Source organism: Arabidopsis thaliana, chromosome 3 (genome assembly GCF_000001735.4).
Source record: "Arabidopsis thaliana chromosome 3, partial sequence".
In the NCBI taxonomy this organism is placed as follows: Eukaryota; Viridiplantae; Streptophyta; class Magnoliopsida; order Brassicales; family Brassicaceae; genus Arabidopsis; species Arabidopsis thaliana.
In genome coordinates, this window is record NC_003074.8 from 8115051 (window position 1) to 8142059 (window position 27009).

Consider the following 27009-nt stretch of genomic DNA (forward strand, 5'->3'; position numbering starts at 1 on the left):
CTTTTGACTTCATATATGTATTCTAGTAGTCGTACCCAATTGTTGTAATGGGCCTTCAAAGGCCTCTTGTAGTAATGGGCCTATTAATTTGTAAATAACCAAACCCGAAGTTTCGTCTCCTGAGTCATTTCACGACTGATGTTTTTCTTCTCCGACGCTACAATCGGTGTCTGTTTCCGAAGTTGTTCGTTCCATTAGAGCTTCAGATTTCGTCGTTTGGTAATTTCAAGTTAGAGCTACTTAATCTTTTGATCTGTCAAACCAATTTCTCAGATAAATTCACTCTAGGGTTTGTGAAGAACGATGATATGATCACATTTCACAATGCAAACGGTGCTAAGCTTATAGTAAATTAATGGTGGCTTGATGCTTAATTGAAAAGTCGGAAACTTTTTTATTCTTCTTTATTGTTTGAGATTCATTTCAATGGTTGACATGTATGCCAAGTGTTTGTTAAAATGTCTAAAAGAAAACTTCAAGTTGATCACTTTGGTAAAATTGGTTAGCTTGTTTCTGTAGAATGCATAATCTTTAGTGAAAATGTGATTGACTACTTCTGATTCTTTGAAATGTCACTGTTTCAGGCTGAAGAAAATGTTCATCAAAGTGAAATTGCCATGGGATGTTACGATTCCAGCTGAAGATATGGACACTGGCCTTATGCTTCAGAGAGCTATTGTCATTCGTCTACTCGAAGCCTTTTCTAAAGAGAAAGCAACAAAAGATCTTGGATACTTGATAACACCGACAATTCTTGAGAACATCGGTGAGGGTAAGATCAAGGAACAGACCGGCGAAATTCAGTTTCCCGTAGTTTTTAACGGAATCTGCTTCAAGATGTTTAAAGGAGAGATTGTTCATGGTGTGGTGCACAAGGTTCACAAGACTGGTGTCTTTTTGAAATCTGGCCCTTATGAAATCATTTACCTATCACACATGAAAATGCCTGGTTACGAGTTCATTCCAGGCGAGAACCCGTTTTTCATGAATCAGTACATGTCCCGGATTCAAATCGGTGCCAGAGTTCGTTTCGTCGTGTTAGATACCGAGTGGAGAGAGGCAGAGAAAGACTTCATGGCTTTGGCTAGCATCGATGGAGACAATCTTGGTCCGTTCTAAAAAGATTGTAATCTTAATTTTCACTCTATATATACATGTTATGTAAAAACGCTGTTCAATGAAAATGATCAATCTTTATTCAAATCTGTTAAACATACTAAAAGAAAAAACAAATCAATGCTTCATAATGTATATACTAATGTAAGATCAATTCAAGAGCCTCTTTCATGATCTCTTCTTCCATTTCAGGTAGCTAAAGAAGTGTCTCTCTGGAACCGGAACAGACTTCACTAACCATCCAATCGGCCACGATGCAGCTGCGATGGCAATGCAAACTCCCCATTGACCCAAGTTTAGCCTCTCTGTATCAGCAAATCTCTTGAGAAACTCAACCATCACAACTTGCAAAACCACAGTCACAACTATAATTCCAATGAAGAGTCTGTTCTTGTGTAACCCTTTAAACACATTCTTCTTCTCCAAACTCCTAGCGTTAAACTCGTTGAACACCTGACAAAGCACAAATGTATTGAAGATCAAAGTGTTCTTCACTTTCTCAGTCACGTTGAAAATCGATCTTCCTCTAAACTGAAGCACCAAGAGCACAGAGATTTGGTAAAACGCTTGAGCTAGTAGATTCCTCCACATGATGTTTGTGATCAATGGCGCCACTCTCCCTATCGGTTTCTTCTTCATAAGATCGTTTGTTGGCTTCTCTGTAGCTAAAGCCAATGCACCGAGTGTGTCCATGATCAGATTAACCCACAGTAACTGAACCGCTGTCAAAGGAACGTCTCCAGCTGAAACTGCAGCCACGAAGTTGATCACTAGAGCAGCTACATTGACAGTGAGCTGAAACTGAATAAACTTCTGAATATTGTTGTACACGCATCTTCCCCATTTCAAAACCGTTGCAACAGAAGCAAAGTTATCGTCAAGAATCACGATATCTGAGCTCTCTTTCGCTACTTCCGTACCTTGAATCCCCATAGAAAGTCCAATATCAGCTTCTTTCAACGCTGGTGCATCGTTAGTACCATCTCCAGTAACCGCCACCACATGACCTAACTCCTTGAGACATTTCACCATAAGAAGCTTATCAAAGGGTGAAGATCTCGCCATCACTTTGATTCTTTCGACTTTCTCTAATCTTTCTTCTTGAGTGTAGTTTCGAAACTTTTCTCCTTCTAACACAGCTTCACTATTCATCTCATCTTCAGGTGTCAAGATTCCACACTCAACAGCTATTGCTCTCGCCGTGAAAATGTTATCCCCGGTGATCATTTTGATGTTTACACCGGCGAATTGACAATCCTCAACAGCTTTCTTCACTCCTGGTCTACACGGATCTTTGATTCCAATGATCCCAAGTAAGCTCAACTTCTCTTCTTTCAACTTCTTGTTGTCCTCATTGTCTTCTGAATACGCAAAGGCGATGCAACGGAGAGATTTAGCTGCCATAGATTGAATAATCTTCTCAAACTGAATCTTATCATCTTCTTTCATCTCTCTCACAACTCCAGAACCATCACAGAACGTTGAACACATAGCTAGAATCTTCTCAGCAGCTCCTTTCCAATGAACAACATTGTTCTCTGTGTTTACGCCTTTCTTCTTCATCAACACACCACTTCTCTTCTTCTCTGAATTGAAACCTTCCACATGAACAACATCATGTTCTTCAATCACTTTCTCCATACCCATCTCCAGTTCCTCAACCGCCCAGCTAAGAATCGCTTTCTCCGTTGGAGAACCAGAGAACTCATACTCTGTTCCTGCTTTAGCCTTAAACACACTCCCTGTAGTGTTCATTGCAACTCCTTGATGAAACAATTCAACAACTCTCTGAGACACAGAAGAAGCTTTTCCTGATTCGAGACCGAACCAGAAATCGGTTACCTTCATCTGGTTAAGCGTCAAAGTACCGGTTTTATCGGTACAAATAACCGTTGCAGAGCCCATTGTCTCACAAGCAGAGAGCTTTCTCACCATAGCATTATCTTTCATCATTCTCTTCATTGAATACGCCAATGTCAATGTCACAGCTAATGGCAATCCTTCAGGTATCGCAACTACGATGATTGTAACCGCAGCTGCAACCATCTTAACCACAGCGTTCACTATCTCATCGCTCTTCGTAGTCTTTCCGTTATACTCACGGTTTCCGCTCTCGTCTTTCGTGGTTCCCGTGAAGTAACGAATTAACAGAACCAAAAGAACCAAGAAAGCTACAAGTAAACCAACTTTACCTATGGAAGAAGTAAGCTTATCGAGACGAGACTGCAACGGAGTTTGCTCGTTAGTGTCACGCGAGATATGACTCATCATTTGTCCCCAAGCTGTGTTCATCCCAACGGAAGTAACCGCCATTTTACCGAACCCATCAGCTATTTTAGTCCCGGAGAACAAAAATGTGTTTCCGGTTAGGCTAACCTCGACATGATCGCTTTCTCCAGTCATGCTTGATTCATCAACGTGTAACAAATGTCCTTCAACGAACACTCCATCAGCTGGAACTTGATCTCCGATGTTCAAACAAACGATATCTCCAACGACAATATCAAAGATCGAAATCTCTTGACGACGTCCGTTTCTAACAACATCGATCTTAATGTTACTACTTACTTTAGAGAGTTTATCAAACTGTCTGTTCTGTCTGAAGTTGCTGACCGCAGAGACAGCTACCACCAAGAAAACCGCTACGAATATACTTCCTCCATCGTACCATCCTTCTTTTAATCCATGCTCTTTGATACCAAACCCGAGAGAGAGCGTTGCGCAACCGAGAAGGATAAGAATCGTTAAGTCCTTGAAAGCTTCCACCACAAAATGGAAAAGACCCTTCGATGGTTGTCTTGTGTAAGTGTTGGACCCGAACGTTGAACGTCTACGTTGAATCTCATCACCTTCTTCGTTGATCCCGAGACGTGTGTTACTCTTGAGAGCTGAGACTAAGCCATTAGGACCACCAAGAGACTCAAGTTTCTCTTGGTTCTTGTTCTTGACGAGATCGTTTAAGGTTTCAGTATCAATCTTGAAGTGATCATCTCCATGATGGTGATCAAGATCAATGGCGGTGTATGAAAGAGAACGAGGGAACAAACCGGGTTTTCGGATAGCGTGTTTGGCGCAATTGAGGAGAGTTCTTGAACAGTAGAGCTTGATCAATGCTAATTGCCATTTTTTGTTTGATTTGCTTAGGGTTTTGGGAAGTTCCAGAAGAACCTCAACGCCCACCTTGTCCTTCTTCTCTGCATGATCAGATACGTTTCTCCGCATTGTTTCTGGTATTTGCTGAACCGGAATTGATAAACCGAAAATAGAACGAAAACCAAAAGTTGTAAATTTGTTGTTTTGTGAAAGCGATGGGTAAGAATGCAAAACAAGAGTTGATGTTGTGATGTCAATACAATCTGCGTTGGTTTTTTATAGTTAGTTCATTAGTCGGTCATTTTTGTAGCATCCACGAAGTTTCCTAGCAATCACAACGAAAGCCACATTCACCAAAAAAATCTAACGCTTTTAAAGCTCAATTAATATTACAAAATGAATGAATCAACAAATAAATTTAACATTATAAATCGAGGAGTATTAAAAATATTATTCAATTAAGCAAAAATAATCCAAATGAATGAATAAATGAATGAGTATCAAATATTAATCCACGAAAGAATAAGTCAACCAAAAATAAATTAAGTAGATATTTGCTTGATTTTCTCAATGATCCAAATCCCAATTGAACAGTGAAATTTCTGAGAAGCAACAGTTCGAAACAGTTTCGAGTTTTTTCAGGGAAACACGTGTCAGCTTGAGCTTTATAAGATAAACTCAAAACTCAAAAGTCTTTTGACCTGGATAAATTTTTTTTTTTTTTTAAACAGAGATGACCTGTATTTTTTTACTATAGTATATAGGATATGTATGAAGTGTGTATAGACCGTGTTTTTATTAGGTGTAATATCTAACATTCGTTATTATCAATATGAAGGAAATAAGAGAAAGTTGGCCAAGTAGTGGTATATCGATCGACATGCCTACTTTTATACATGTAAGTATAGTATATTCTTTGATTAACGATTAAGTTATTGAATTTGATAATTTTAATTTATTTCTATTAACTTCTTCAAAATACTTTATTAAACATTTAAAGAGTTTGATACGTGTGAAATTCGAATTAATCTCAGACTGTAGTAATGGCTGATCCTAACATGAAATCTATTTAATAATAAGGTGACACGTTTACTATTAAAAACCTAATTAACTCCTACATCAAGTGGAAATATTGTGGCTTGTTCATGTGTTCTAGTTTGTGGTTTCGAATACACAAGTTATTTGAAAAATCTATAAAACTTGTCCTCGTAATACTAGATATCAATCATATTACCTAGACCCTACGTTATCAATCTTGTTTATCCAAACGTTACTTTTTGGCTATATATTATTACCTACTAACAAATTACTTGGAATTGTTGTAAAGTTGTTACCAAAAAAAAAAAAAAGTTGTAAAAGTGGACAGTAACTTTTTGACGAAGTCAGGGCTTTCCACCTCGAATTATCCGAATCTGATCGTCAGGCGTAGAGAAATTTCATATGTTGTGGAAAGAATTTAAAGGTATTGCTTATTTTAGTTAATAAGCAATAATAACTTAGGAAAATGAGAACCAAAATTTCTATGGGGACTTAATGTAGCAAGTCTCAACCACTATTAATGGATTCCTCGTTGGAACCACTCATCACATTTTCGTCTACGTTATATATTTCCCGTCAAGAGAAACAAAAAAAATGGCTAGATATGACATAAGGAAGAAGACGTAAGCAACAAAGAGTCATAAGAAAGTGGAAAGATTTGGGAATAAATTGGTATATTATGGCGAAATAGGGTTATGGTTAGTTTACAATTGAGAATTGACCCAATTTTTTAACTAATTTGTGGATTACTTATAGCTGAACACATGTATTTTGCTTTTGCACTTTGTAGATGATATTTTTTGTTTTGTTTTTTAATCATCTGGTTTTCGCTTAACTTTTTTTTATCAAACTATATTTGCTGCACTTTAAAACCTATAGGCCATAAGCCCAATACAAATAAACATATTATGAAGATTCAAGAATGATGGATAGTGAAATTTAACATGTAAAATCTACCATTCAGGTTTAGTTTTAGGCTGTTGGACATTTGTGAAATCGAAAACTTGTCTTGGACATTTGTGAAATCGAAATCGAAAACTTCTTGATAAAAAAGAAGTCCCTAAAAATACATATCATAAACATTTTATGGGGCCCAAAAAATTCTGTTCTTTTTTTTTGTTTATAATTGAGACTTCCGTCGTTCATATAACTTTTCTTCGATAGTACGCTACTGCAATAACAATTATAAAAAAGAAGAAGCATATTACTATAACTTATCCAATGTGGAAGAATCTGTGGTCATTTGTTATTGACTACAAATTATATATAAGTCAATTCTTAATTCTTAACGTCCGTTGACCAAAGTCATTTTATTTGTATTGGGCTTATGTATAGTCGGTCCACTTTTGTTCTCTGAGTCTCTGACGCTGATGTTTTGTTCTTGCAATAGAAGCATGCTTTTCCATTCACACGGATAAAATTTAGCATCATAGAAAGTAAAAACTGTCAACAAGAATAGTGTTCTCTACATTACATTAGCAAAGCTAATTTGATCATTTCAAAGGTCCTTCTTCCCAGCTCATTAGCGTACACAGGTTTGCGTAAGTATCCTTAGATGTAAATCAATCCTTTGTAATTTGTATGATCTGCGATCAAAATTTTGTTAAGCTTATAAAAAAGGAACTACATCAAAATTGAAAACACTACTAACTAAAGGAACACCAACTGCTAAAAAAATCAAACTAACCAAAGCTATTTTATTTATCAACTCCATTAATCCACAACAAACAATTAATATAACCCTAAATCAAATCATTCCCCTTAACAGCTCTTCAATTCTCAAATATTCCGCTCAGATTTATACTATTCAGTCATAAAAAAGAACAAAAGATTGATCCGAAACGATAACGGAATAATACCCATATATATGCTAACGAAGGAGCCTCCTATCCTAGCCTACCAAAAGTAGAAGAAACTGAATCAAATCTAATTCCATTTTCTTAGAAAACTAACTCCGAACAAAGTTGAGAACACAATTTATTAAAAAAAAAATGAATATGTTGTTTGGTCAACATTAGTCAATGCCAGATTTTGATGATCGAAACATCAAAGTATGATGATTATGGTGTTGGCAACATTACTTATGTTTGTTCGTGTATGTCTGTATGTGATGTCAATACTTCGTATAACTAACGAGACATTTTTAAAATTTGCATGTGTGACAATGTGTTCGGTTGTACTTCGTGTAGCTGATAAACATTTTTCCAATATTAAATGGTAGCCAATTTAAACGGGAACACCAAACTCGGAATGCACGAAACACACCAAAACACCCAAATATTAAGCAACACATGCTATGGCAAATATCTTCTATGAGCTTACAACAGATTTTCTTAGTAGCAAATAATAGCTAAAATTTATGCTTATCATTCATTGATAGGCTAGCTATCTTAAACTCCAAAAGTTAAAACTAAATTAAACGAACCAAGACCAAAAACACATCAAAACCATGCAAGCAACAACTATATTTATAAGATAATATCTTTCAGATCTATCATCTGAAAGCCCACCGCAGTCCGCAATCACCACGGGCTTGTTATCCTTTGCTGTTTTAATTATGACCTCCTTCTCAATGTTCTTCATAAGATAACATCTTTCTGACCTATAATCTGAAAGCTCACCGCAGTCCGCGATCACCACAGGCTTTGAAGGCGTCCTTGTTGTCGTAGTTATGACCTCCTTCTCAATGTTCCTCATAAGATCCAATCCTTCAACAACTTTGCCGATCACAACGTGATCACCGTCCACTTGCAAGCCATAGTCCTTCATGTGGATTTGGAACTGAGATCCGTTGGAGTCGGCCATGGAGATGATACCTGGACCGTCTTCGTGGTTCAAGATAAAGTACTCGTCGTCTAATTCTTCGCTGTGGATGGGTTCGTTTTCGAAGATGATATCTCCTCCACACCACATGAGATCGGGAACAATATGGTCGAAGGTTGATCCTTTGTAGTGGATTGGTTTACCACACTTTCCGATGCCTCTCTCGCCGGTACACAGACCCCTGAAGTTCTCCGCCGTCCGTGGAGTCAAGTCAGCGAAGAGCTCTATCACGATCCGACCAGCGGGTTTGCCATCCACGGTCAAATCAAAGAAAACTTTAGGGTTAGCCATTGTCGGAGAGAAATCTAGTATTAGGGTTTCTATGGTTTAGCACAATTTTTATAACGTAAATACCATAATGGAGCAAATAGTTCTTATATATCAATAATATAGATTTTCCTTGTACAATTGCTATTTAGTTTAGGAAAACTAAATCCAACAGTTGAAGGGCTTTATAAGCCCAATAAAGAAAAAAAATCTTTAAGTAATGTTAAAAACTTAAAATTCAGAGAAACTTGCTAGTCAATAATAACAATTTCATATTGGATAATTAAAGCCCAAGTATTTGTGAATCCATCTCTTTTTATACAGTACTTTCGATCACCAAAAAAAAAGAAGTGATGAAGAATATATTCATCCAAATCATATCTCTAGTTCTTATTATTTTAGTATGGTTGAACTCAATGATATGATAGTATATATATTTAGATCACATGTAAATCTAAAACAAATTAGTGGGGAAAGAACTAGTAAAATTTATTTTACATCAATTTTGTAGTTGTAACTGAAATTGTATAAATAGCGGTTGTATAATGCTAAACCTGGTTGGGCTTGGTATATTTCAGCCCATTGGTCCATACTGGTTGGTTATAATTTGTAAATGGCTTATTCGTTGATTATATTCGGCTATTCGTCTCATAGAAGCATATATATCTCTTGGTCAAAGTCACGCACTAAAATTTGGACAAACTTCACATCGACTGAAAGAAACACACTATACATCAGATACATAGTAAGAATCCACACGCCTAAAAGAAAAATCTACTTGTTCAATTGAATATAAAAGCTTAAGATTAATTTATAATGCGATATTCCGAAAAAAGAAGAAGGATTAAACAAATTTATAAAAGATAATACAATGAAGAGTAAAAATGATTAGGATTTTTTAACCATTGATCATCATCATCCTGACAAATTCATCATAATTGACTTGGCCATCACCATCCAAATCTGCCTCTTTTATCATTTGATCAACCTCTTCATCTGTTAGCTTCTCCCCAAGATTAATCATCACATGCCTCAACTGTAATTATATATCAAAATTACAAAGATTATAGAATTACTATCTACTAATGATGTTTATTGTTAAGCATGGATCATGGCCAATGCATAAGATATCGTCCGTCGAATAGTTTTTGTAGATAAATAAATCTATGAAATTCAGAAACAAAAAGATAGGGAAAAAAGAGCAACTCTAACTAAATTGTAAAAATAAATGTAATAGATGAATACTAGTCTTTGTTGAGTTCTTATATTCCAAGAGCAAAAATGTTGAACTATATATTCGAACGAAAATGCATGATTAAGAAGAAGAAACTGGGTGTGAAAGTATAAACATATTATTTACGCTTAAGTGAGACATATGCTCTGCCCAATAAACCAATAGAATCATAAACACATTTTACTAAATGTTATCAATATTTTTAAATATTTCTTTTGACCTCGTTATCTCCAAAAAGTCATAATGCCAGCTAGCTCGAAGCCTCAAACAATTTAGCTTTTTACGACACAAGACACTTTTCAATTAATTAAGAAAAACATAATTAGCCATATCTTGTTGTCATTTTCTGCTCCAAGTTATGAATAAGACACATAAAGGATCTCTTGTAAAACTCGAAATATCGTCTAGACTTGTGATCTGATGTTTTCATTAATTCAAAAGATTCTAACCTTGATTTAGCTATCAATTTGTTGTCATTTTCTAACTAAATGCACAATTGTTGATAAAAATAAGAAAATACATAAATCTAAATTCCGAGCTTGTGTTCTACTCAACTCAAGTAAAATAAAAAATTAATACTATTTGTTTTTTGAAAAATTGGTTCATGTAACGAAACTAGACAAAATAATACTACAATCAGTTAACACATAAGTAACATACTCCTTTTTATGCTTCCAATCATTAATTAAAGGAGTATTAGTATGAATTAGAATTAAGAGAAGAAAGAGTAAATTATTTGCTTACCTCACTGGCAGAGATGTAACCATTTTGGTCTTTGTCAAACACTTTGAATGCTTCTTTCAGCTCTTCATCTGCATCAGTTTCCTATAACCACAAAAAAACAAAAAAAAAACAATCAATATATGTTAAAAACAAATATGCTTCATTGATGTAACATTTTAGAATTGAACCTGGAGTTGGTTAGCCATGAGGTTGAGAAACTCCGAAAATTCGATGGTGCCGTTGCCATCGGAGTCGATCTCAGTGATCATATCTTGAAGTTCTTGCTCGGTAGGGTTCTGATCCAATGAGCGGATCACAGTGGCAAGTTCATCAGCAGTGATGCATCCATCACCATCTTTGTCGAATAGACAAAAAGCCTCTTTGAACTCCATTATCTGTTCTTGCGTCAGTTCTTGTTGTTGTTGTTGTTGTTGTTGTTGTTGTTGTTGTTGTTGTTGTTGTTGTTGTTGTTGTTGTTGAATTTCTTCCATCCAATTAAAACTTGCTTAGTAGTCTTCTTCAGAGAGAAAAGAGAAGAGAAGAGAAGAGAAGAGAAGAGAAGAGAGAGAGCTGAAAAGCTTTGAAGTGCTTCAACTCTCATTCTGTTTTCTTATTTGTAGAAGTCTTTGCGACTTTCTTGCTTTGGACTCATTCACCTTTTTCCACTTCTTTTCATTAAAAGTTATATTGCACAAATTATTGGAAATAAAATACTGGAGTGGCATTTTCGTAAATAAAATTATTCTTTTTGCCATGCTGAAATTAAATAATAATGGCATTCCTGTAATATTATTTTTCCTAACAAAGCAAATAAAGGATATTTTAGACCAAAATATTACTCATATAACTCACATTTTTGATATATCATTCTAGTAATTAAACCTAAAATATGGGTCTCCCTAGTAAATTTCCCAATTATTTATTTGGAATTTTAATTCCAGTCACATGATTCAAAATATTATTTCCTTTAACAAAGTTTTATACGAACTTAGAGCTTTTTTTTTTTTTGAAAGGGATATTTTTAGGCTAACTAGTAATTTGATTGAAACTCTTTAAAAATTCTTTTTGTACTCGTAATATTATATATTTGTTTTCTTATTATACACGGCTAACTTGAAAGCCTTGAAGATCAGAATCACGTCAATATTCTTGAAAGTTACTATAGTGTGGTAAAAAAAAAAAAAAAACAATTTTTGTCGCACAAAATACATATAATACCAAGCAAAGACATTATGCAGATGGGTTGTGAATTGTCTTCTCTGTTTAAATAGTGTTATTTTACTATTTTTACGTAAATTTTTAAAATAAGAAAAAAACTTACAATTTTCTTTGTTACAATATTCAAACTAATTTTTCTTCTCTAAATAAATTAAAAATAGAGAAAAAATTTGAAATTTGATTTAAAAATACAAAATTACTTTTTGTGAAATGAAAGTAGAGTTTCAAAAACGATACTATTTGTTTTGTGAAACCCAAGGAATAGACGAAGAGTATGTAGTAATTTGTTATAGTAAAAAAAAAAAAAAAAAATTATAAAAACATGAAGTATGTGTATATGTAAAATAAATGGGTGTGGGTTTCAACAGCTGTAAGATAGATGACGAGGAGACAAAGAGCATTGAAATAGGTAGACCGAGCACTTGCGTTACGGGAAAACGTGTCGATCTCTTTTATTCCTCAATTTAGTCATTTTCTTGATTTATTTTGAATAAATGTGTAATTTGATAAAACAACCATCATTTATTTAGAAGCAAATCGTACTTTTTGAATCTTCTACACATATATATATATGTTGCCAAGAAAAATGTACATCTTGTGGTTAATCTGTTTCTTGTAATCTTATTTTCAGTTATTGCATTATAATCTATAAATATAGTTCGACAGAAAGAAAAAAAATCCTAAGTTTCACAATTATAATTTTTACAAAATATTTTTTTTTAAAATGTACTTGATTAATTGATTATGTAAGTTACATTTGAAATTGTATGAAGGTGTTGCAATTTGCAAAGTTCATCTAAGAATATTTTCATATTACTATTAATAGTTTGCGACTTTGTGTAGATAAAGACTTTTCTAATTAAATTAAAAGCTGACTCAGCTTCAACGAATCACACACCATTTTGTGTAGACTTTGCATAATGATACCGACATCTAAATGCATGCTTAAACTTGTTGACTAAGCTGAATTGGCCGTGTCGCAAACAATCATTTAGGTTCTTAATCAAATTAGCCATTGTGGAAAAAAGACAGAATCTAATGCGTAAGAGTGATTAAAACAATTCAGAATCTATCTGGACCAAAATCAGACACACAAAAAAAAAAAGACATTTTGATATGATTCAGTAATATTTCTACATATGAAATACGTAAACCTGAAACAATTTCTTAACCCCTTTAACCTATTACCTATACAAAAGAGGAAATTAAGTTTATCTTTAAATTTGTCCAAAAAAAGAAGAAGTTAACTTCAACTCGGATAGGATTTCGAAGTGTTAAATGATCGCATTGAATCCTAAACTATTAGAATTTGAACCTCATATATTATGGTTTTATTTCTATACAAAATTTATGACTAAAATTCCAACTGTACAGGGATCTGGTGATTCCCAAGACCTAAATTCAATACTATTGAACTTTTCCTCCATCGCAACATGTTGACTTGACTAGAATGTAGATATTCGAAAATATTAAAGGGAGGAAATGATGCATACGATAACGATACGAATATACAATCATTTAAATGAGCAAGTTCTTTTTTTGATTGATATGGTCTTGATAGAACTTAGTGATTTAATAACTTTTGTACACAACAATTTAAATAATCAACCGTATTCTTGTTTACATGGTCTTGATATAATTTAGTAATGCTAGCTTTATGGTACCATTATCATTACACTAACTATTACACAAGCTTACGTATAGTGTTTGGATGCGTTTTGATTTTGTAAAGTCAAAAGTGCTAAATGTAAAGTTGTATATGACCCAATTAATGTTATTGCTTTTAGTTTTGTCTTTTGTATTTGACCTTTTTTGTCCCGCAAAGATTATTGTAGATGTTGAATGGCATCTTTTAAGGGGTTGAAAACAATTTAATGCCGTATATATTAAGAAGGTACACTATAAATCGTACTAGTGTGTTTTTGAGTACACATTTACATAATGATGTGAAATAATAGTTAGATTTAGTTAGAGTACTTGTCATCTGAATTAGGGTTAAAATATGAGGTCTAACCTAATCCCAATCTGATCAAAGAGACTGAAAAATGGGATTTTTTTGCCATTTAAATCTATATTATTTAGACCGGTTCATCATACAGTATATAGTTGGTTTACTCTCTATTTTAATGGCCATGGACTCATGGACCTATTCACTGATTATTTCCTCATTAATCAATTTTGTCAAAACTTTTGGTTATGATTAGTTTGAAGTCAAAACATGTACTTTTCTTTTTTTACAATGAAGACTATAAAAAAGAGCAACATCTATACAGTTTATGTTATACCGATTAGTTCTTAATGAGTATGAATAAAAATTTCGTCACTTAATGTTTATAAATAGAAATGGAAAATATGATAAACAAATGAGAATTGTGATAGACGAAATTCTAAAAGTCGTCCAAATATTGTAGATGGATTTCGTGGTCCTTTGTACATATCATGTTGACGTACGCAATTTAACACTATTTCATCATTTCTCTCTAGTTTTTTTTTTTCTTTTTTGGTTAATTCAAAAATGTCAAATTGACAATGAGAAGTGTGTGGTTCATCCGAATTGATCTCTCCTAATTTGATGTATATTCTATCAAATAAATAAACAATCGAATAATTAAATTATTTCAGTATCCAACAATTGATTTGTCTTTGGCCTTAATCTTTTTTTAGTGACTGAAATTAAAAATGGAAAGAAAACAGCTCGCACAGCTTGGTACGCGGTTTCACTCTTTTGTCACCCGTCCAAGATCTTAATGAGTGGTCGAGACTCAGAGATGGCATTACAGATTCATCATATGTAATATTGTACGGAGATTATTGCTATAAAGATTGATAAATCAAACGTAGTTTCGTTCTCTTGAAAAGGTTATAGAAACTGACATTGTCAGTCGAATACTAGCTGACCCACCATGCCACCAAGTAACTCTATTTTTCTTTGAAATTGCAATTTTGATTGTTAAATGTGGTTTATGTTTATGCTTATAAACAAAGAACAGTCGTTTAATGACCAAAAATAACACAGTGAAGAAAGCCATAATGGGCCGTTAAACATTTGGTATACAGGCCCATTAACCTTTAATCGACCTTCCTCGTTTACAACTTTTCCTCTTCGTCTCTGTGAATTCTCTGAACCCTACCAAACAAACTCCAATTCGTGTAAAAAATGAAACTTGCTCGTCAGATTGAAGCAATGACGATCTCTCATCTTCCAACGGAGTTGTTAGGCCAAGTCCAACGCCACGGGAAAACGTTAAAATAACGTGGGCATGTTTACTTTTTCACTCCAATCAGACAGTATAATTTGCACTATAATAGTGTGATTCTCTTTTTTTTACAGTGTAACACTATATTTGGTGCACTATTATAGCCACGGCAAATATTAAAATAATAATTTTTTCTTTTGTGTTAACATTATTATATATTAAAATAGCTTATTTAGTTATAATAGATTATATATGATTTGTAATGAGATTTAAGTAATCTAACTAAGGCTTGTAACTAAAAAATAATTTATAAGTACTATTTTTGTAATCTTTAATGTAATAAAATGATGGATTAGTAGAAAATATTAAAACTAATACCGAAGTTGATTGAAAATACAATAAAATAAATTATACATTTATAACATAATTAAAAAATTTAAACCACACAAACATAAAAACTAAATGCAACGAGATATGTTTTAAAAACATAACAAAAGCTTCACAAATGGTTAAGGAAAATTATTTCCGGTTCCGCTAAGATAATTATAATATTGGGTAAAATCTTCTTGGTTATTTGGTGATCTTTGGTCTTCACCTTGATCCGGTTCTCCTTGAACTTGTTTTCCATGAAATGGACTTTCTTGATAATGAGATGCTCGATATTGAGATCCATGATATTGGGAGCCTTCACCATCTTCTTCATGTTGGTTTGTTTGCGCTCTTTTTTCCAAAATTCTTTTTCTCTCATTTTCAATATATGCACGAGAGGATGGATCAGTTATAGAATTCAAATCTGCAAATAATATTTTATTCTCTTCTTTCATTCTAGCTACCTCGATCTTCTGCCTTTGAATTTCATTTCTTTCAGAAGTACCTTTAGTAATAGCTTTGATAAGTTTATCATTTTGCTCCAAAAGTTGTTTAAACTGTTCTTCAGATTGTTGTTTTCGCTTTGCTTTTTTCAAACTCATAGGCCTTGAAGATAAACTAAAATTGGCATCTTCACTATCCATATTTAGATCAATTGAATTCATACCAGGGGAAGGTGATGACTCGGTATTGATTGAAAATGATGAAGATGACGTAACGGGGCCATCACGCTTATGGAATAAAACAATATTACATGATATAATGACATCTTGTATCATAATGCATAATATGATCATCGAAGATGAGCGTGATATTGATGCACCAATTGAAGAACGGGTCGAAGTTCCAATTGAAGAAGTTGAGATGACGGGTGATGATGATACTCGATTTCAAGAATTTTTGGCTCGGCACCGACAAATTAAAGACCGAGAAGCTCATATTGAACTTAGAAATGCTTTAATTAAACATTTGTGGTCGCAATATACTAATTCTGAGAATTAGTACGATGTAATTTATTTTTATTATGTTTGGTTTATCGATTGTAATATTATATTAATTAATGAAGAATAAAATAATATGTTGTGTTTAATTAAATAATATGTTGTGTTTCTTTATTTTGTATTAAATTTGTTTAATGTAATAATTTGTTGTCTAACATTTGTTTCAATATTATTAAGTATTTTTAAAGTATTCATATTTTAGGTTAATAATATAATAATAGAGAATAGTATTTTTAGTGTGACTTTTGGTGTTGTGGTTGGAGATGAAAAAGAATTTAGTGTGAAAATCACACCAAATATAGTGTTATTCTAACACAATTTTAGTGTTGTGGTTGGAGATGCCCTTAGAAGAGATACTCTCAAGACTTCCATTGAAGTCTACGAGAGCAGTGAGATCGACTTGCAAAAAGTGGGACTCTTTATTCAAAAATCGGAGCTTTATTAGTAAAGCAGCAGCAGCAAGAGAAGGAGAGTCTCAGATGGTCGTGTTGATGGATCACAATCTTCATTTAGTGAGCTTCTTCTTCGGCAGTGATACTTCTGTAGAGATTAAAGGTAAACGTATTTGTCTAAACGACGATTCAGATTCAGAACAAGTCAAGATATCTCAAGTTTTTCACTGTGAGGGTTTGTTGTTATGTATCTTGAAAGATGATAACTTTAGTCTTGTTGTTTGGAACCCGTATTGGGGACAAACAAGGTGGATCAAACCCAGATGTTCTTTCGAAATACCCCAGGGATGTGACATGTACAGGTACGCTATTGGATACGACAACAAGAGACGCAACCACAAGATCTTGAGGTTTATAGATTATGAATTCCATTACCCTCGAGACAACGTTGTTTTGTGGTATGAAATCTATGATTTTGAGTCTGATTTATGGACGACTCTTGATGTTACTACTCCACATTGGTTGATAAATTGTGGTAACCGTGGTGTTACTCTCAAGGGAAACACTTACTGGTGTGCTAAAAAAAGGAACTCTGACCTTTTTCTCAATGCTGATCATATAATCTGTTTTGATTTCACAAGTGAGAGGTTTGGTCCGCTTCTGCTTTTGCCGTTTAGTGATTTGGATGGTGTTGTTACTCTAGCTTGTGTTAGAGAGGAGAAGCTTGCGGCTTTAGTTTGTCACGAGGATGTTGTTGAGGTTTGGATTACGATTAAGATTGAGGCCAATGAGGTATTGTGGAGCAAGTTCTTGACAGTGAATGTTGATTTGGGTGATGAGATTCCGAGTTCACTGACATATGGTAGTTTTTTCATCGACGAGGAGAAGAAAGTTGCTATGATTTTTGATAAAACTTTGGATCGCGGCGACACAGTTCACATCATGGGAGAGGCTGGATATGGTGGACAAGTTGATCTCGGAGAACCGGTTAATAAAAGACGTTGCCCACTTGTGTGCTCTTATGTTCCGAGTTTAGTGCAAATCAAGAAACCTGCAGGATTCCAAAGGAAACAGCAAAGCAAGTTAGAAAAGCGTCAATATGTTCGAAACATATCGAAACTTCGCGCACTTAAAACCCAAAGTTCTTGGACATTAAGTATGTCACTTGAATGTCATCAACAGTAAGATTTATGTTTCTTGGCTCGTACTTCGATTTATTACTGCTATGTTTTAGACTGATACTTTACTAAATATTACATGGCTTCATCAGGAGCTTGGTAGAGTGAGAAAGCATTGCCAGCCGATTTTTGCCCGTATAGCTCCGTCTCAGTTTGTTTCGGGCCATTGTTGAAAGGACTTCCTGTGCGCTTTTTTGTCGATCAATAGTTTAGACCGCTCTTTTTTGTTGCCACTTTCTTGCTTAGGGGAGTCTTTAGATCGAGTTTTCTTCATCTTCTTACTAAGAGCCTCATCGCTTAAGGTTTAGTTGATGCGATGAATCTCGAAAGGATTATGCTTCCATGTTTTTTTCCTTTTTTTGGCATGGGACCATGTTTGTAGGTTTTGCTTCTTGTAACTCCTAAACTTTCATTTTATATGATATTTACATTCTTATCAAAAAAAAAAATATATATATTACATGGCTTCATGCTAAAGGACATGATATTAATCAGATTTTTAAAATTTAAAGATGGTGGAACCTCAGGTTTTCGATAATATAATTTAGAGATAGCTTCTGTTATCTGGCCTAGTCTCTACAAAGTTTTTAAAACCGAACCAGCGACTCGACTAGATGGCATTGTCGATATATCTATCTAGCAGAATTTCAGTAGCAGAGTCTTTTTAGTGAGAGGGTCAGGTGCATTATCAGTCCTTGGAAACATCAAAGACAAGAGCAAGTTGTTCATGCTCAAACTAAAAGATTACCATCCACCATTTTGGGATATATATTCAACTTCTTACTCTTTGACATCTTGGAAGTCTTCCACATCCTCTTCTTCTTAGGTCGTTATCTTCATAAACATCTTCTTCAGTCAAATCTGCCTCACCTTCTGAGTAGCAAATATTTTAAACCAGACCATTTGTACTTCTGACTATTCTTCTGTCCGATATGTATCTCTTTAGAAGATCTTGGTGCATAATGGCCTAATGGGGATCATCATTAATTAGGAAATAAAAATCAATTCTTATATGTGCTGAGAAAAAAAAAAAAAAGCTTTGAAGTTAAAACTAGAAATAATAAAACATATTGGATTAAAGATAATTAATGTGGATCCATGGAATGATCGATCATGACGAGAAATAAAATATTATGGGGAATATATAAAGAAAGAAAAATGTGCAAGATGATTAGTATGAAAATAACATTCCCTTAGTTTCACAATATAAGTGTTTTGGAGAAATTTTTGTTTCGAATGTTTTCAAAATTTTATGCAAATTATAGATTTTTTTATTTTTATAATTATATATATATATTATATGGTCTATTTTATGATTGGTTAACTTTTTAAAAAAATAAACATGAGTTATTGAGGTTTCAAGAAGAAAGTTTTATGTTTATGGCCATCAAGACTGAAATAATGTTTTGTTTTTCTTATTTCCGTCGACTTTCGTCTTTTTCAAAATCGCAACTTTTATATATATTTTTTTCTCTCGCCTTTCGATCATCGGAAAAGCTCTTTTTCAAGTCTCCCCAACTCATAACTTTGAATTTTCTATTTGCCCCCTCATAAAATTTGCTTCTATTCTCTTTGTTTGTTGGAGTTCTCAAGATCTGTTTGATTCTGAATCCTTGTAATTTTTGTATCCAACCAGTAACAAATGGGGTTTTGTGAAGGTTTATGAGTTTCCCATATTCAAATGGCGATCTTTTAGTCTGAGTAAAATTGTGGTTCTTATCTGTTTTTGTTAAAGTTTCGATTTTTATTTTGAGGGTTGAATTCGAGAAATTTTGATGGAAGCGGGTAGCTCCAATTCGTCGGGTCAGCTATCCGGGCGGGTCGTTGATACAAGAGGCAAACACAGGATTCAAGCTGAACTCAAAAGGCTTGAACAAGAAGCTCGATTCTTAGAGGTATTTTACTCTCCTCTTAATCTTAAACCCTTTCTTGTTTCGACGTGCTTGGGCCTTTTGGCTGATTATATCATATAATTACAGATTGGATCAATCTGTTGTTTTTGTGCTTCGGCTCTTTTTGGATGGAATAGTATAAATCTGAGTGGAGTACGGTAGAGACTTTCAAAGTTTGAAACTTTTTTAGTTTTGGGAATCAATTTGATTTAGGGGTTTTTGTTGTTGTTGGTATTCAATGAGTGAAAAAAAAAAAACAGGTTTTGTTGTAGCAGTTGGTATTGTGGGGTTGCTTTTAGTGAGTTAATAGTACTTGTCTCTTGATATAGTTCCTTTTTATATGCTTAACAAGATTGGATCTTAGATTAATGGAATCGATCTGACTTTAAGAAATGTAGTGTAGAACTGTCTCCTTTTAAAGAGATTTTTGTGATGCTAAATGTTACTTGAGTGAGAGAGTAGATCCTTTGCGAACAATATGCTTCTGTTGATAAAACAAATCACCAGGGTCAGTAATTAGGAAGGTTCAAGAATGGTGAGGAGTGAAACTGAAATGTAGTTTAAGCTCTTGAGCATATTTCATTCAGGTGTAATAATATCTTGACTCTTGATCCCTTGAGGTTTAAGCTCTTGTCTACGTAGCTGTTATGACATTTGTGAACTCAAATGCTTGCTTAAAAGCGTTACAAGGTTTTAACTTTCTTCCTTCATTTATTATATTCAGGAAGAGCTGGAGCAGCTTGAGAAGATGGACAATGCATCAGCATCCTGCAAAGAGTAAGAACTTGTTACATAACTGATATCCGGTTCACGAATAATCATTCCACAAGCTTGACTAGTTTCTCGAATGGATGCAGGTTCTTAGACAGTGTTGACAGCAAACCCGATCCTCTTCTTCCCGAGTAATTCTTCTTCTGTTTTCTGATAGTTTCATTTCAATAGACTGTGAGATGATTAGGTCTGATATGTTTGCTTTTGTGACTACTTGCAGAACAACAGGTCCGGTGAATGCGACATGGGATCAATGGTTCGAAGGCCCTAAAGAAGCAAAACGATGTGGCTGCTCCATTCTTTGATCTTCCTTTCCTTCTCTCAAAATATTTTTGTCTCTACTTCTTCCAGAAGAGTGAGTTTGTGTTTTTACGTTCCCGCGGCAGTGAATTTGATGTAATTGGCAAAAAAAAAAATTGATTCATTTGTGCAGTAAAAAATCTATTGATCTTGATGTGTCTCTTAATTTAAGAAGACCACAGTGCCAAATTCACGCCACCACAAGAAAATCTAGCACAGTGGCCGTCGGTGATCCCCACACCAATGCATCTCAGTTCCAGATTGTCTTGGAAAAGTTCTCGTTTCTCGATGGTTTACATGTCGTGTTCGGGCAAGTTGTTGAAGGACTCGACGTGCTCAGGAGCATTGAAGACGAGGTTGGAACTTTGAACAGGATTCCTTCCAAGCCGGTGGTTATCGCAGACTGTGGTGAGCTCTGAGAGAGGCTACAATGGTGTCTTGTCTTGTTTTAATGGTTGCTCTGTTTTTGTTTTTAGTTCGTTTGGATTTTGAGTTTGGTGGTAGTTTTAAATCTGAAACAAAACAAGATTTTTTTCTTCCATATATGAAAATTCTGGACACAGTTTCAATGAGAGCAACCAAAATAGTTGAAGCTTGTTACATAAAAGTCAAGAGGATACAATGTTAAAGAACATATGAAGGAGACAAAAGAAACAAAGAAGAATAGTACGTACTCTCTCTGATTCAGTTCTGGTTTCCCCTTAACTCGTGGCTTTACCGGTAACTTTTTGGGCAATCCAACCGAGCCCATCATACAATCCTTCTCCAGTAACCGCACAACTTGCTTGAATATGCCAATCATGGTTCTTGATACTGTGAAGGTTAAGTGCATCCGTGATCTCAGCAGGAGTCATTGCGTCTTTCAGATCCTGTTTGTTTGCAAAAACTAGTATGACCGAGTTTTGAAGATCCTCATGACCAAGTAACCTGGCTAGCTCATCTTTCATGAAAGAGATTCTGGCTCTGTCTGTGCTATCTATAACCACAATCACAGCATGTGTTCCACGATAGTATGTTGCCCATGAAGTTCTTAGCCTATCTTGCCCACCAAGATCCCATACCTAAAGACAACATATCATAAAAGTAAACATCGCCTCAAATATTCGATTGCCAGTGTCCAACAGTTAGTTTTTGACAGGAAACAATTCAAACTTTAGTAAGTTTAGTTACGTTTATATTCATCATTGAGTTTTGACATATAAGAACACATGCAGATTGTCATAAAACAGAGATGAATTCATCTCAGGCCATGACTTTGACCACTGTATAAAGATGTTCCAAACAGTCCTCTGGCAAAAAAACTAAGCTAATGGGAAATAGCAAACAGTTCCTCCGGTATAACAAACAAGCTAGATAAACAACATCTACAAAAATTTACTATACAAAACCATAAATCGCACATACGAAAACGTTCATTATGAGTTTCTGACACCTTCTCAACCAATCATGACAAGAACTTAGACAAAAACATCATCCATTTTTCAACGAGAAAAATGCACACACCCAAGCAAGAAACATAGCTAGGGACAATAACACAATCAAAAGATGGCAATGGCAAATTTAAGAAACATCCATAAAGTTTCAAACTTCTAAAACACGTCCCTAGATAAGAAGCTAAGAAACAACTTCACCCAAATGAATAAAGAAAGAGTCCAGTACCTCAAAGCGAATATTCTTGTAGACAAGCTCTTCAACATTGCTACCAACAGTAGGATGAGTAGTAACAACTTCACCCAAATGAAGTTTATAAAGCGTCGTCGTTTTACCAGCATTATCCAAACCAACAACAACAATCTTATACTCTTTTGCAGGAAACATCATGAACCAAAACCTCGACATGAATGCTCCCATCTCCTCCAATTTCTATCACAAACAAGATCCTAATCAAATAAAACACATCATTACTTTTACGATCAAATTGTTCTACAAACAGAGTGAAATCGAGAAACCCTAAAGATACATCCTTTAAATTGACCCATCAATTTTACAAACCCAAGTAATTGAATCAGAGAAGCCCAGATCAGATTTGGATACAACGATCCCAGATTCGATAAAGTTAACCAAATCTAAATTATATATATACAAATCGGGAAATTTGTGATCAAACCTTGAATCAGCTAGAATCTGAAGATTGCAGAGGTAAGAATCGGAGATCAAAAAAAGTTCTTCTTCTACTATTTTGTAAGCTTTTGAGGTTCCTTCCTTAAAGCAGATGGGTGGAGAGAAGAAGAAGAAGAAAAGTATGCGGGAAACAATGTCAAAACTGTAAATATGATGATCTAAATTATTAATAACTTTTAATATAACAAATATTAAAATGAAAACTATATAGTAATGTTTTCTTTTACTTACCCAAACGGCTGCAGCCTCTACCGTAATGGCACCGAACACGTCACCGCCATTAGCCACGACGCCAAAGACGAACATTGTTGAAGACTTGAAATCCACAAAGATGTTTTTAAACGAGAAAAAAAAAAACTCAAACGGGCTTAGGGCCTTTCCATATATTTTAGATTATAACAATTACATTTTCTCGGCCCACAGAAGTATATAAAATTAAATAGAAGTAAATTATATTGAGGATTTAAAATAACAAATTTAATTATAATTTGAAATCATGGTTATAATACGATCGTGTGAAATGTTAATTAAATGCTTATATTGATTATTTTATTATTAAATTTGTGCTAATTTTGGTAACGAATCTTATTTTTGTTATTGTATACGATGATTTAAAATATATATATATATATATATATATATATATATATATATATATATATAATAGTTCTAGAAAAGTCTAATTGGATTTTTTAGATCCTATCATAGTTGATAGTTCTCTTTTTGTATATGGCTAGCAATGCGGAATCGACTCTCTACATTAGATTCAATGAAGGCTTGGAATGTGAACTTGAATCGAACATGTGTGTTATGTAACACTCTTATCGAGACACGAGAGCACTTGTTTTTCAGCTGTAAGTACTCGTCGGCAGTCTGGTCCTCCCTAGCGAAACCACTACTCTAGTGACGATTCTCTACAATATGGCAAGCTCTAGTCATTATTATTACTTCTGATCACTGTAACAGAATCCATATATTCTTCCTCTAATACAGTTTTCAAATAATGGTTCATTCGATTTGGCGAGAACGCAATAAAAAAAACACACAATAAAACTCTGATTCTTATCACACATCTTCCTAAGTGAATAGATAAGCTGGAAAAAAAAAAAACTCTCAATCATTTGAAAGGAGAAATATAGTAGATACGAACCAAATCTCCAAACATGGTTTGCATCTAAAAGTCCTTAAAACCTCTCTTGTATAATCTAATTTCAAAACAATTTTGGAAAAGTTACATTTGATGTATCCTAACTTTATTTTTTCTTGGTCGAATTTAATATTTTATTAAAAATAATAATAGTAATAATCACAAAATCTAATTTGATCATTCTTAGGTGGGTAGGTACACTTATTTTACATACAGCCTCGACGGCACCAAAACATAGAATATATATATAAATACAAATACAAATATTCCAAATATAACCTCTCTCCCAAAGTCCTATCATATCAGAAAAAAAAAAAAAAATCCAAATTCAACACTCTCACACTTCGATATCTCCGCCTTCATTCTCCTCAGAGCCAACTGTCCTGAGATTTCGATTTCGATTTCTCCGATCTCTCTTCCTCCGTCGCCGGCGAAACCATGTCTCAGTCTATTCAATTCTCCACTCCTTCACACACTCCTCACCTTCTCCATCTCCCTCACTCACAATTCAACCGTCCTCTCTCCTCTATCTCCTTCCGTCGCTTCCCTCTAACAACCATCAAATACACTTCCATCAGAGCCTCCTCGTCATCATCTCCTTCACCGGATCTCGATTCATCGTCCTCATCATCATCCTCGCAAGTACTTCTCTCACCTAACGGTACTGGTGCTGTGAAGTCTGATGAGAGATCCGTTGTCGCTACGGCGGTTACGACTGATACGTCTGGGATTGAGGTTGATACTGTGACGGAAGCTGAGCTTAAGGAGAATGGATTTAGAAGTACGAGGAGGACGAAGCTGATCTGTACGATCGGACCGGCGACTTGTGGATTTGAGCAGCTTGAGGCGCTTGCTGTGGGAGGTATGAATGTGGCAAGGCTTAATATGTGTCACGGTACGCGTGATTGGCACCGCGGTGTGATTCGTAGTGTTCGGAGGCTTAATGAGGAGAAAGGCTTTGCGGTTGCTATTATGATGGATACTGAAGGTAGTGAGATTCATATGGGAGATCTTGGTGGTGAAGCTTCAGCTAAAGCAGAGGTTGTTTAATCTCTTCTTATTTTGATTTGAATTCGATGTAGACATTGCTGTGTTTGTGATTTAGATGTTTAAGCTTTGGTGGTGATGACATTTTTACAGGATGGTGAGGTTTGGACTTTCACTGTTAGAGCTTTTGATTCTTCTCGTCCTGAACGTACCATTAGTGTTAGCTACGATGGTTTCGCTGAAGGTATATGCAATTATGTTTATGTAAAAGTGGAAGTGAAAACATTAGATGAATATTATGGTGACTGCGTATGAAATAGGAATCATTTGGTCTTTGTGTGTGGTGTAGATGTAAGAGTTGGGGATGAACTTTTGGTTGATGGTGGGATGGTGAGATTTGAAGTGATTGAGAAGATTGGTCCTGATGTTAAGTGTCTATGTACCGATCCTGGATTGTTGCTTCCTCGAGCTAACTTGACGTTTTGGAGAGATGGAAGTCTTGTACGAGAGCGTAATGCCATGCTTCCAACAATTTCTTCCAAGGTTTGTAATTTTGTATCTTCCCTTTAAGCTTTGAATTATGATTCACTTTACTTGGTAAATTTGGGAGGGATCAAAGCAATGGTGAAGATGTACACTTTTGGAAACTAGATGAGTCCATGTTAGCAAAACAGATGATACCTGAGGGAAAACATACTCATTTTCACTGATGATACCTCAATTCTTTATATTCAGGACTGGTTGGATATTGATTTTGGAATTGCTGAAGGTGTGGATTTCATTGCTGTATCGTTTGTCAAGTCGGCTGAAGTCATTAATCACCTTAAAAGTTATCTTGCTGCTCGTTCCCGTGGAGGGTAAGTAAACATGCTCAATATCAACACATCATACTACTGTACAGGAAACATATGATCTACTTTGGGATTGGGTTTTGCGTCATGTATTCACCATCTTTAGTTATAGTTTTATTTTGATGTTGTATTCAACTATGATGCAGGGAAATTGGAGTGATTGCAAAGATCGAGAGTATCGATTCACTGACCAATTTGGAAGAAATTATTCTAGCATCAGATGGGGCCATGGTTGCAAGAGGAGATCTGGGAGCTCAGATACCTCTTGAGCAAGTTCCAGCAGCTCAACAGAGAATCGTCCAAGTATGCAGAGCTCTTAACAAACCCGTCATTGTCGCTTCACAGCTATTGGAGTCCATGATTGAGTACCCAACTCCAACCAGAGCAGAAGTTGCCGACGTGTCTGAAGCAGTAAGACAAAGATCAGATGCATTGATGCTCTCTGGAGAATCAGCTATGGGACAATTCCCAGACAAGGCGCTCACGGTTCTAAGGACTGTCAGTTTAAGAATCGAGAGATGGTGGAGGGAAGAGAAACGCCATGAGTCTGTACCGCTTCAAGCCATAGGCTCTTCATTTTCAGACAAAATCTCAGAAGAGATCTGTAACTCAGCTGCTAAAATGGGTAAATTTAGGTTCTTTGTTTTCCATAGAAGGCAATATGTCTTTAGTGTCTCATTTTACTATCCAAAAACTTGCAGCTAACAATCTTGGAGTGGACGCGGTTTTCGTTTACACAACGAGCGGACACATGGCATCACTGGTCTCCCGATGTCGCCCGGACTGCCCGATCTTTGCTTTCACAACCACAACCTCAGTGAGAAGACGCTTAAACCTACAATGGGGACTTATCCCATTCCGTCTCAGCTTCTCAGACGACATGGAAAGCAACTTGAACAAAACATTCTCGTTACTGAAATCAAGAGGTATGATCAAATCTGGTGACCTCGTGATCGCAGTCTCGGACATGCTGCAATCAATCCAGGTAATGAACGTCCCGTAATTCTCTCTCTTTATACAATTTCGCAATCCCGCAAAAGAGTGTTTTGTTTCCTACTTTTGTTACTGTTTTTAGACTACTCTTACATTAGATTCCAGAGGCATCATCATCTTCGGTTTGTTAACAACAGTAATGTGTAAGCTTTGTTTGTAGTGTGTACTGTTTGTTTTTGGTTTTCAATAATATCAGTAATCTTATTCAAATATTCGATTCTATCATTTAGTCCTTTTGTTTTATCTTTTTGTTAGGATATATATGTAAACCCAAATAGGATGAGTTCGAATATATACC

The 27009-nt window shown here is 35.0% G+C and overlaps 9 protein-coding genes, 2 long non-coding RNA genes, 1 other non-coding gene and 3 pseudogenes across 18 annotated transcripts; 9 read left to right on the forward strand and 6 right to left on the reverse strand.

Moving 5' to 3' along the window:
- Positions 1–14: 14 nt before the first annotated feature.
- NRPD7 (RNA polymerase Rpb7-like, N-terminal domain-containing protein) lies at positions 15–1203 on the forward strand. 2 transcript variants are annotated; one of them, NM_113190.3, is made up of 2 exons: positions 15–219; positions 585–1203. In NM_113190.3, the coding sequence occupies exon 2, from the start codon at positions 595–597 to the stop codon at positions 1117–1119; it is 525 nt and encodes a 174-aa protein (NP_566719.1). In that variant the 5' UTR covers positions 15–219; positions 585–594; the 3' UTR covers positions 1120–1203. The 2 variants fall into 2 exon arrangements, with proteins under 2 accessions (NP_566719.1, NP_001326806.1); NM_001338603.1 differs by having other exon boundaries at positions 127–229.
- Positions 1204–1241: 38 nt separating this feature from the next.
- On the reverse strand, positions 1242–4440 carry AT3G22910 (ATPase E1-E2 type family protein / haloacid dehalogenase-like hydrolase family protein). Its single transcript, NM_113191.2, has one exon. It carries the CDS (start codon positions 4336–4338, stop codon positions 1285–1287), a length of 3054 nt encoding a protein of 1017 aa, NP_188931.1. The 5' UTR covers positions 4339–4440; the 3' UTR covers positions 1242–1284.
- A 3107-nt stretch (positions 4441–7547) lies between these two features.
- On the reverse strand, positions 7548–8382 carry AT3G22920 (Cyclophilin-like peptidyl-prolyl cis-trans isomerase family protein). Its single transcript, NM_113192.2, has one exon. It carries the CDS (start codon positions 8359–8361, stop codon positions 7663–7665), a length of 699 nt encoding a protein of 232 aa, NP_188932.1. The 5' UTR covers positions 8362–8382; the 3' UTR covers positions 7548–7662.
- Positions 8383–8969: 587 nt separating this feature from the next.
- Positions 8970–10881, reverse strand: CML11 (calmodulin-like 11). Of its 2 annotated transcripts, NM_113193.2 has the most exons (3): positions 10483–10881; positions 10316–10396; positions 8970–9373 (listed from the first exon to the last, which is right to left on the reverse strand). In NM_113193.2, exons 1-3 carry the CDS (start codon positions 10783–10785, stop codon positions 9236–9238), a joined length of 522 nt encoding a protein of 173 aa, NP_188933.1. In that variant the 5' UTR covers positions 10786–10881; the 3' UTR covers positions 8970–9235. The 2 variants fall into 2 exon arrangements, with proteins under 2 accessions (NP_188933.1, NP_001325462.1); NM_001338604.1 differs by lacking the exon at positions 8970–9373 and having other exon boundaries at positions 9374–10396.
- Positions 10882–15218: 4337 nt separating this feature from the next.
- Positions 15219–15857, reverse strand: AT3G22937 (annotated as a pseudogene). The gene has a single exon.
- Positions 15341–16080, forward strand: AT3G22935 (uncharacterized protein; the record flags this gene model as incomplete). Its single annotated transcript, NM_001338605.1, has 2 exons — positions 15341–15416; positions 15683–16080. The coding sequence occupies 2 exons, from the start codon at positions 15341–15343 to the stop codon at positions 16078–16080; spliced, it is 474 nt and encodes a 157-aa protein (NP_001325463.1).
- Positions 16081–16417: 337 nt separating this feature from the next.
- AT3G22940 (F-box associated ubiquitination effector family protein) lies at positions 16418–17656 on the forward strand (the record flags this gene model as incomplete). The annotated part of the gene is made up of 1 exon (NM_113194.1): positions 16418–17656. One exon carries the CDS (start codon positions 16418–16420, stop codon positions 17654–17656), a length of 1239 nt encoding a protein of 412 aa, NP_188934.1.
- Positions 17657–18238: 582 nt separating this feature from the next.
- Positions 18239–18683, reverse strand: AT3G04335. The gene is made up of 2 exons (NR_141087.1): positions 18434–18683; positions 18239–18341 (listed from the first exon to the last, which is right to left on the reverse strand). It is a non-coding gene; the product is annotated as an other RNA (long non-coding RNA).
- On the forward strand, positions 18311–18584 carry AT3G04345. Its single transcript, NR_141088.1, has one exon. It is a non-coding gene; the product is annotated as an other RNA (long non-coding RNA).
- A 343-nt stretch (positions 18684–19026) lies between the features above and the next one.
- Positions 19027–21154, forward strand: AGG2 (G-protein gamma subunit 2). The gene is made up of 4 exons (NM_180415.3): positions 19027–19544; positions 20266–20318; positions 20399–20443; positions 20533–21154. The coding sequence occupies exons 1-4, from the start codon at positions 19425–19427 to the stop codon at positions 20615–20617; spliced, it is 303 nt and encodes a 100-aa protein (NP_850746.1). The 5' UTR covers positions 19027–19424; the 3' UTR covers positions 20618–21154.
- AT3G22945 lies at positions 20827–21034 on the forward strand (annotated as a pseudogene). The gene has a single exon.
- ARFC1 (ADP-ribosylation factor C1) lies at positions 21131–23034 on the reverse strand. 2 transcript variants are annotated; one of them, NM_001203022.1, is made up of 4 exons: positions 22965–23034; positions 22720–22875; positions 22272–22475; positions 21131–21673 (listed from the first exon to the last, which is right to left on the reverse strand). In NM_001203022.1, exons 3-4 carry the CDS (start codon positions 22461–22463, stop codon positions 21314–21316), a joined length of 552 nt encoding a protein of 183 aa, NP_001189951.1. In that variant the 5' UTR covers positions 22464–22475; positions 22720–22875; positions 22965–23034; the 3' UTR covers positions 21131–21313. The 2 variants fall into 2 exon arrangements, with proteins under 2 accessions (NP_001189951.1, NP_188935.1); NM_113195.4 differs by having other exon boundaries at positions 21132–21673; positions 22272–22492.
- On the forward strand, positions 21653–21836 carry AT3G04355. The gene has a single exon (NR_141089.1).
- Positions 23035–23446: 412 nt separating the features above from the next.
- AT3G22955 lies at positions 23447–23915 on the forward strand (annotated as a pseudogene; the record flags this gene model as incomplete). Its single annotated transcript has 1 exon — positions 23447–23915.
- Positions 23916–24134: 219 nt separating this feature from the next.
- Positions 24135–27002, forward strand: PKP-ALPHA (Pyruvate kinase family protein). Its single transcript, NM_113196.3, has 6 exons — positions 24135–24921; positions 25021–25111; positions 25217–25410; positions 25603–25724; positions 25865–26343; positions 26420–27002. Exons 1-6 carry the CDS (start codon positions 24319–24321, stop codon positions 26719–26721), a joined length of 1791 nt encoding a protein of 596 aa, NP_566720.1. The 5' UTR covers positions 24135–24318; the 3' UTR covers positions 26722–27002.
- Positions 27003–27009: the final 7 nt, after the last annotated feature.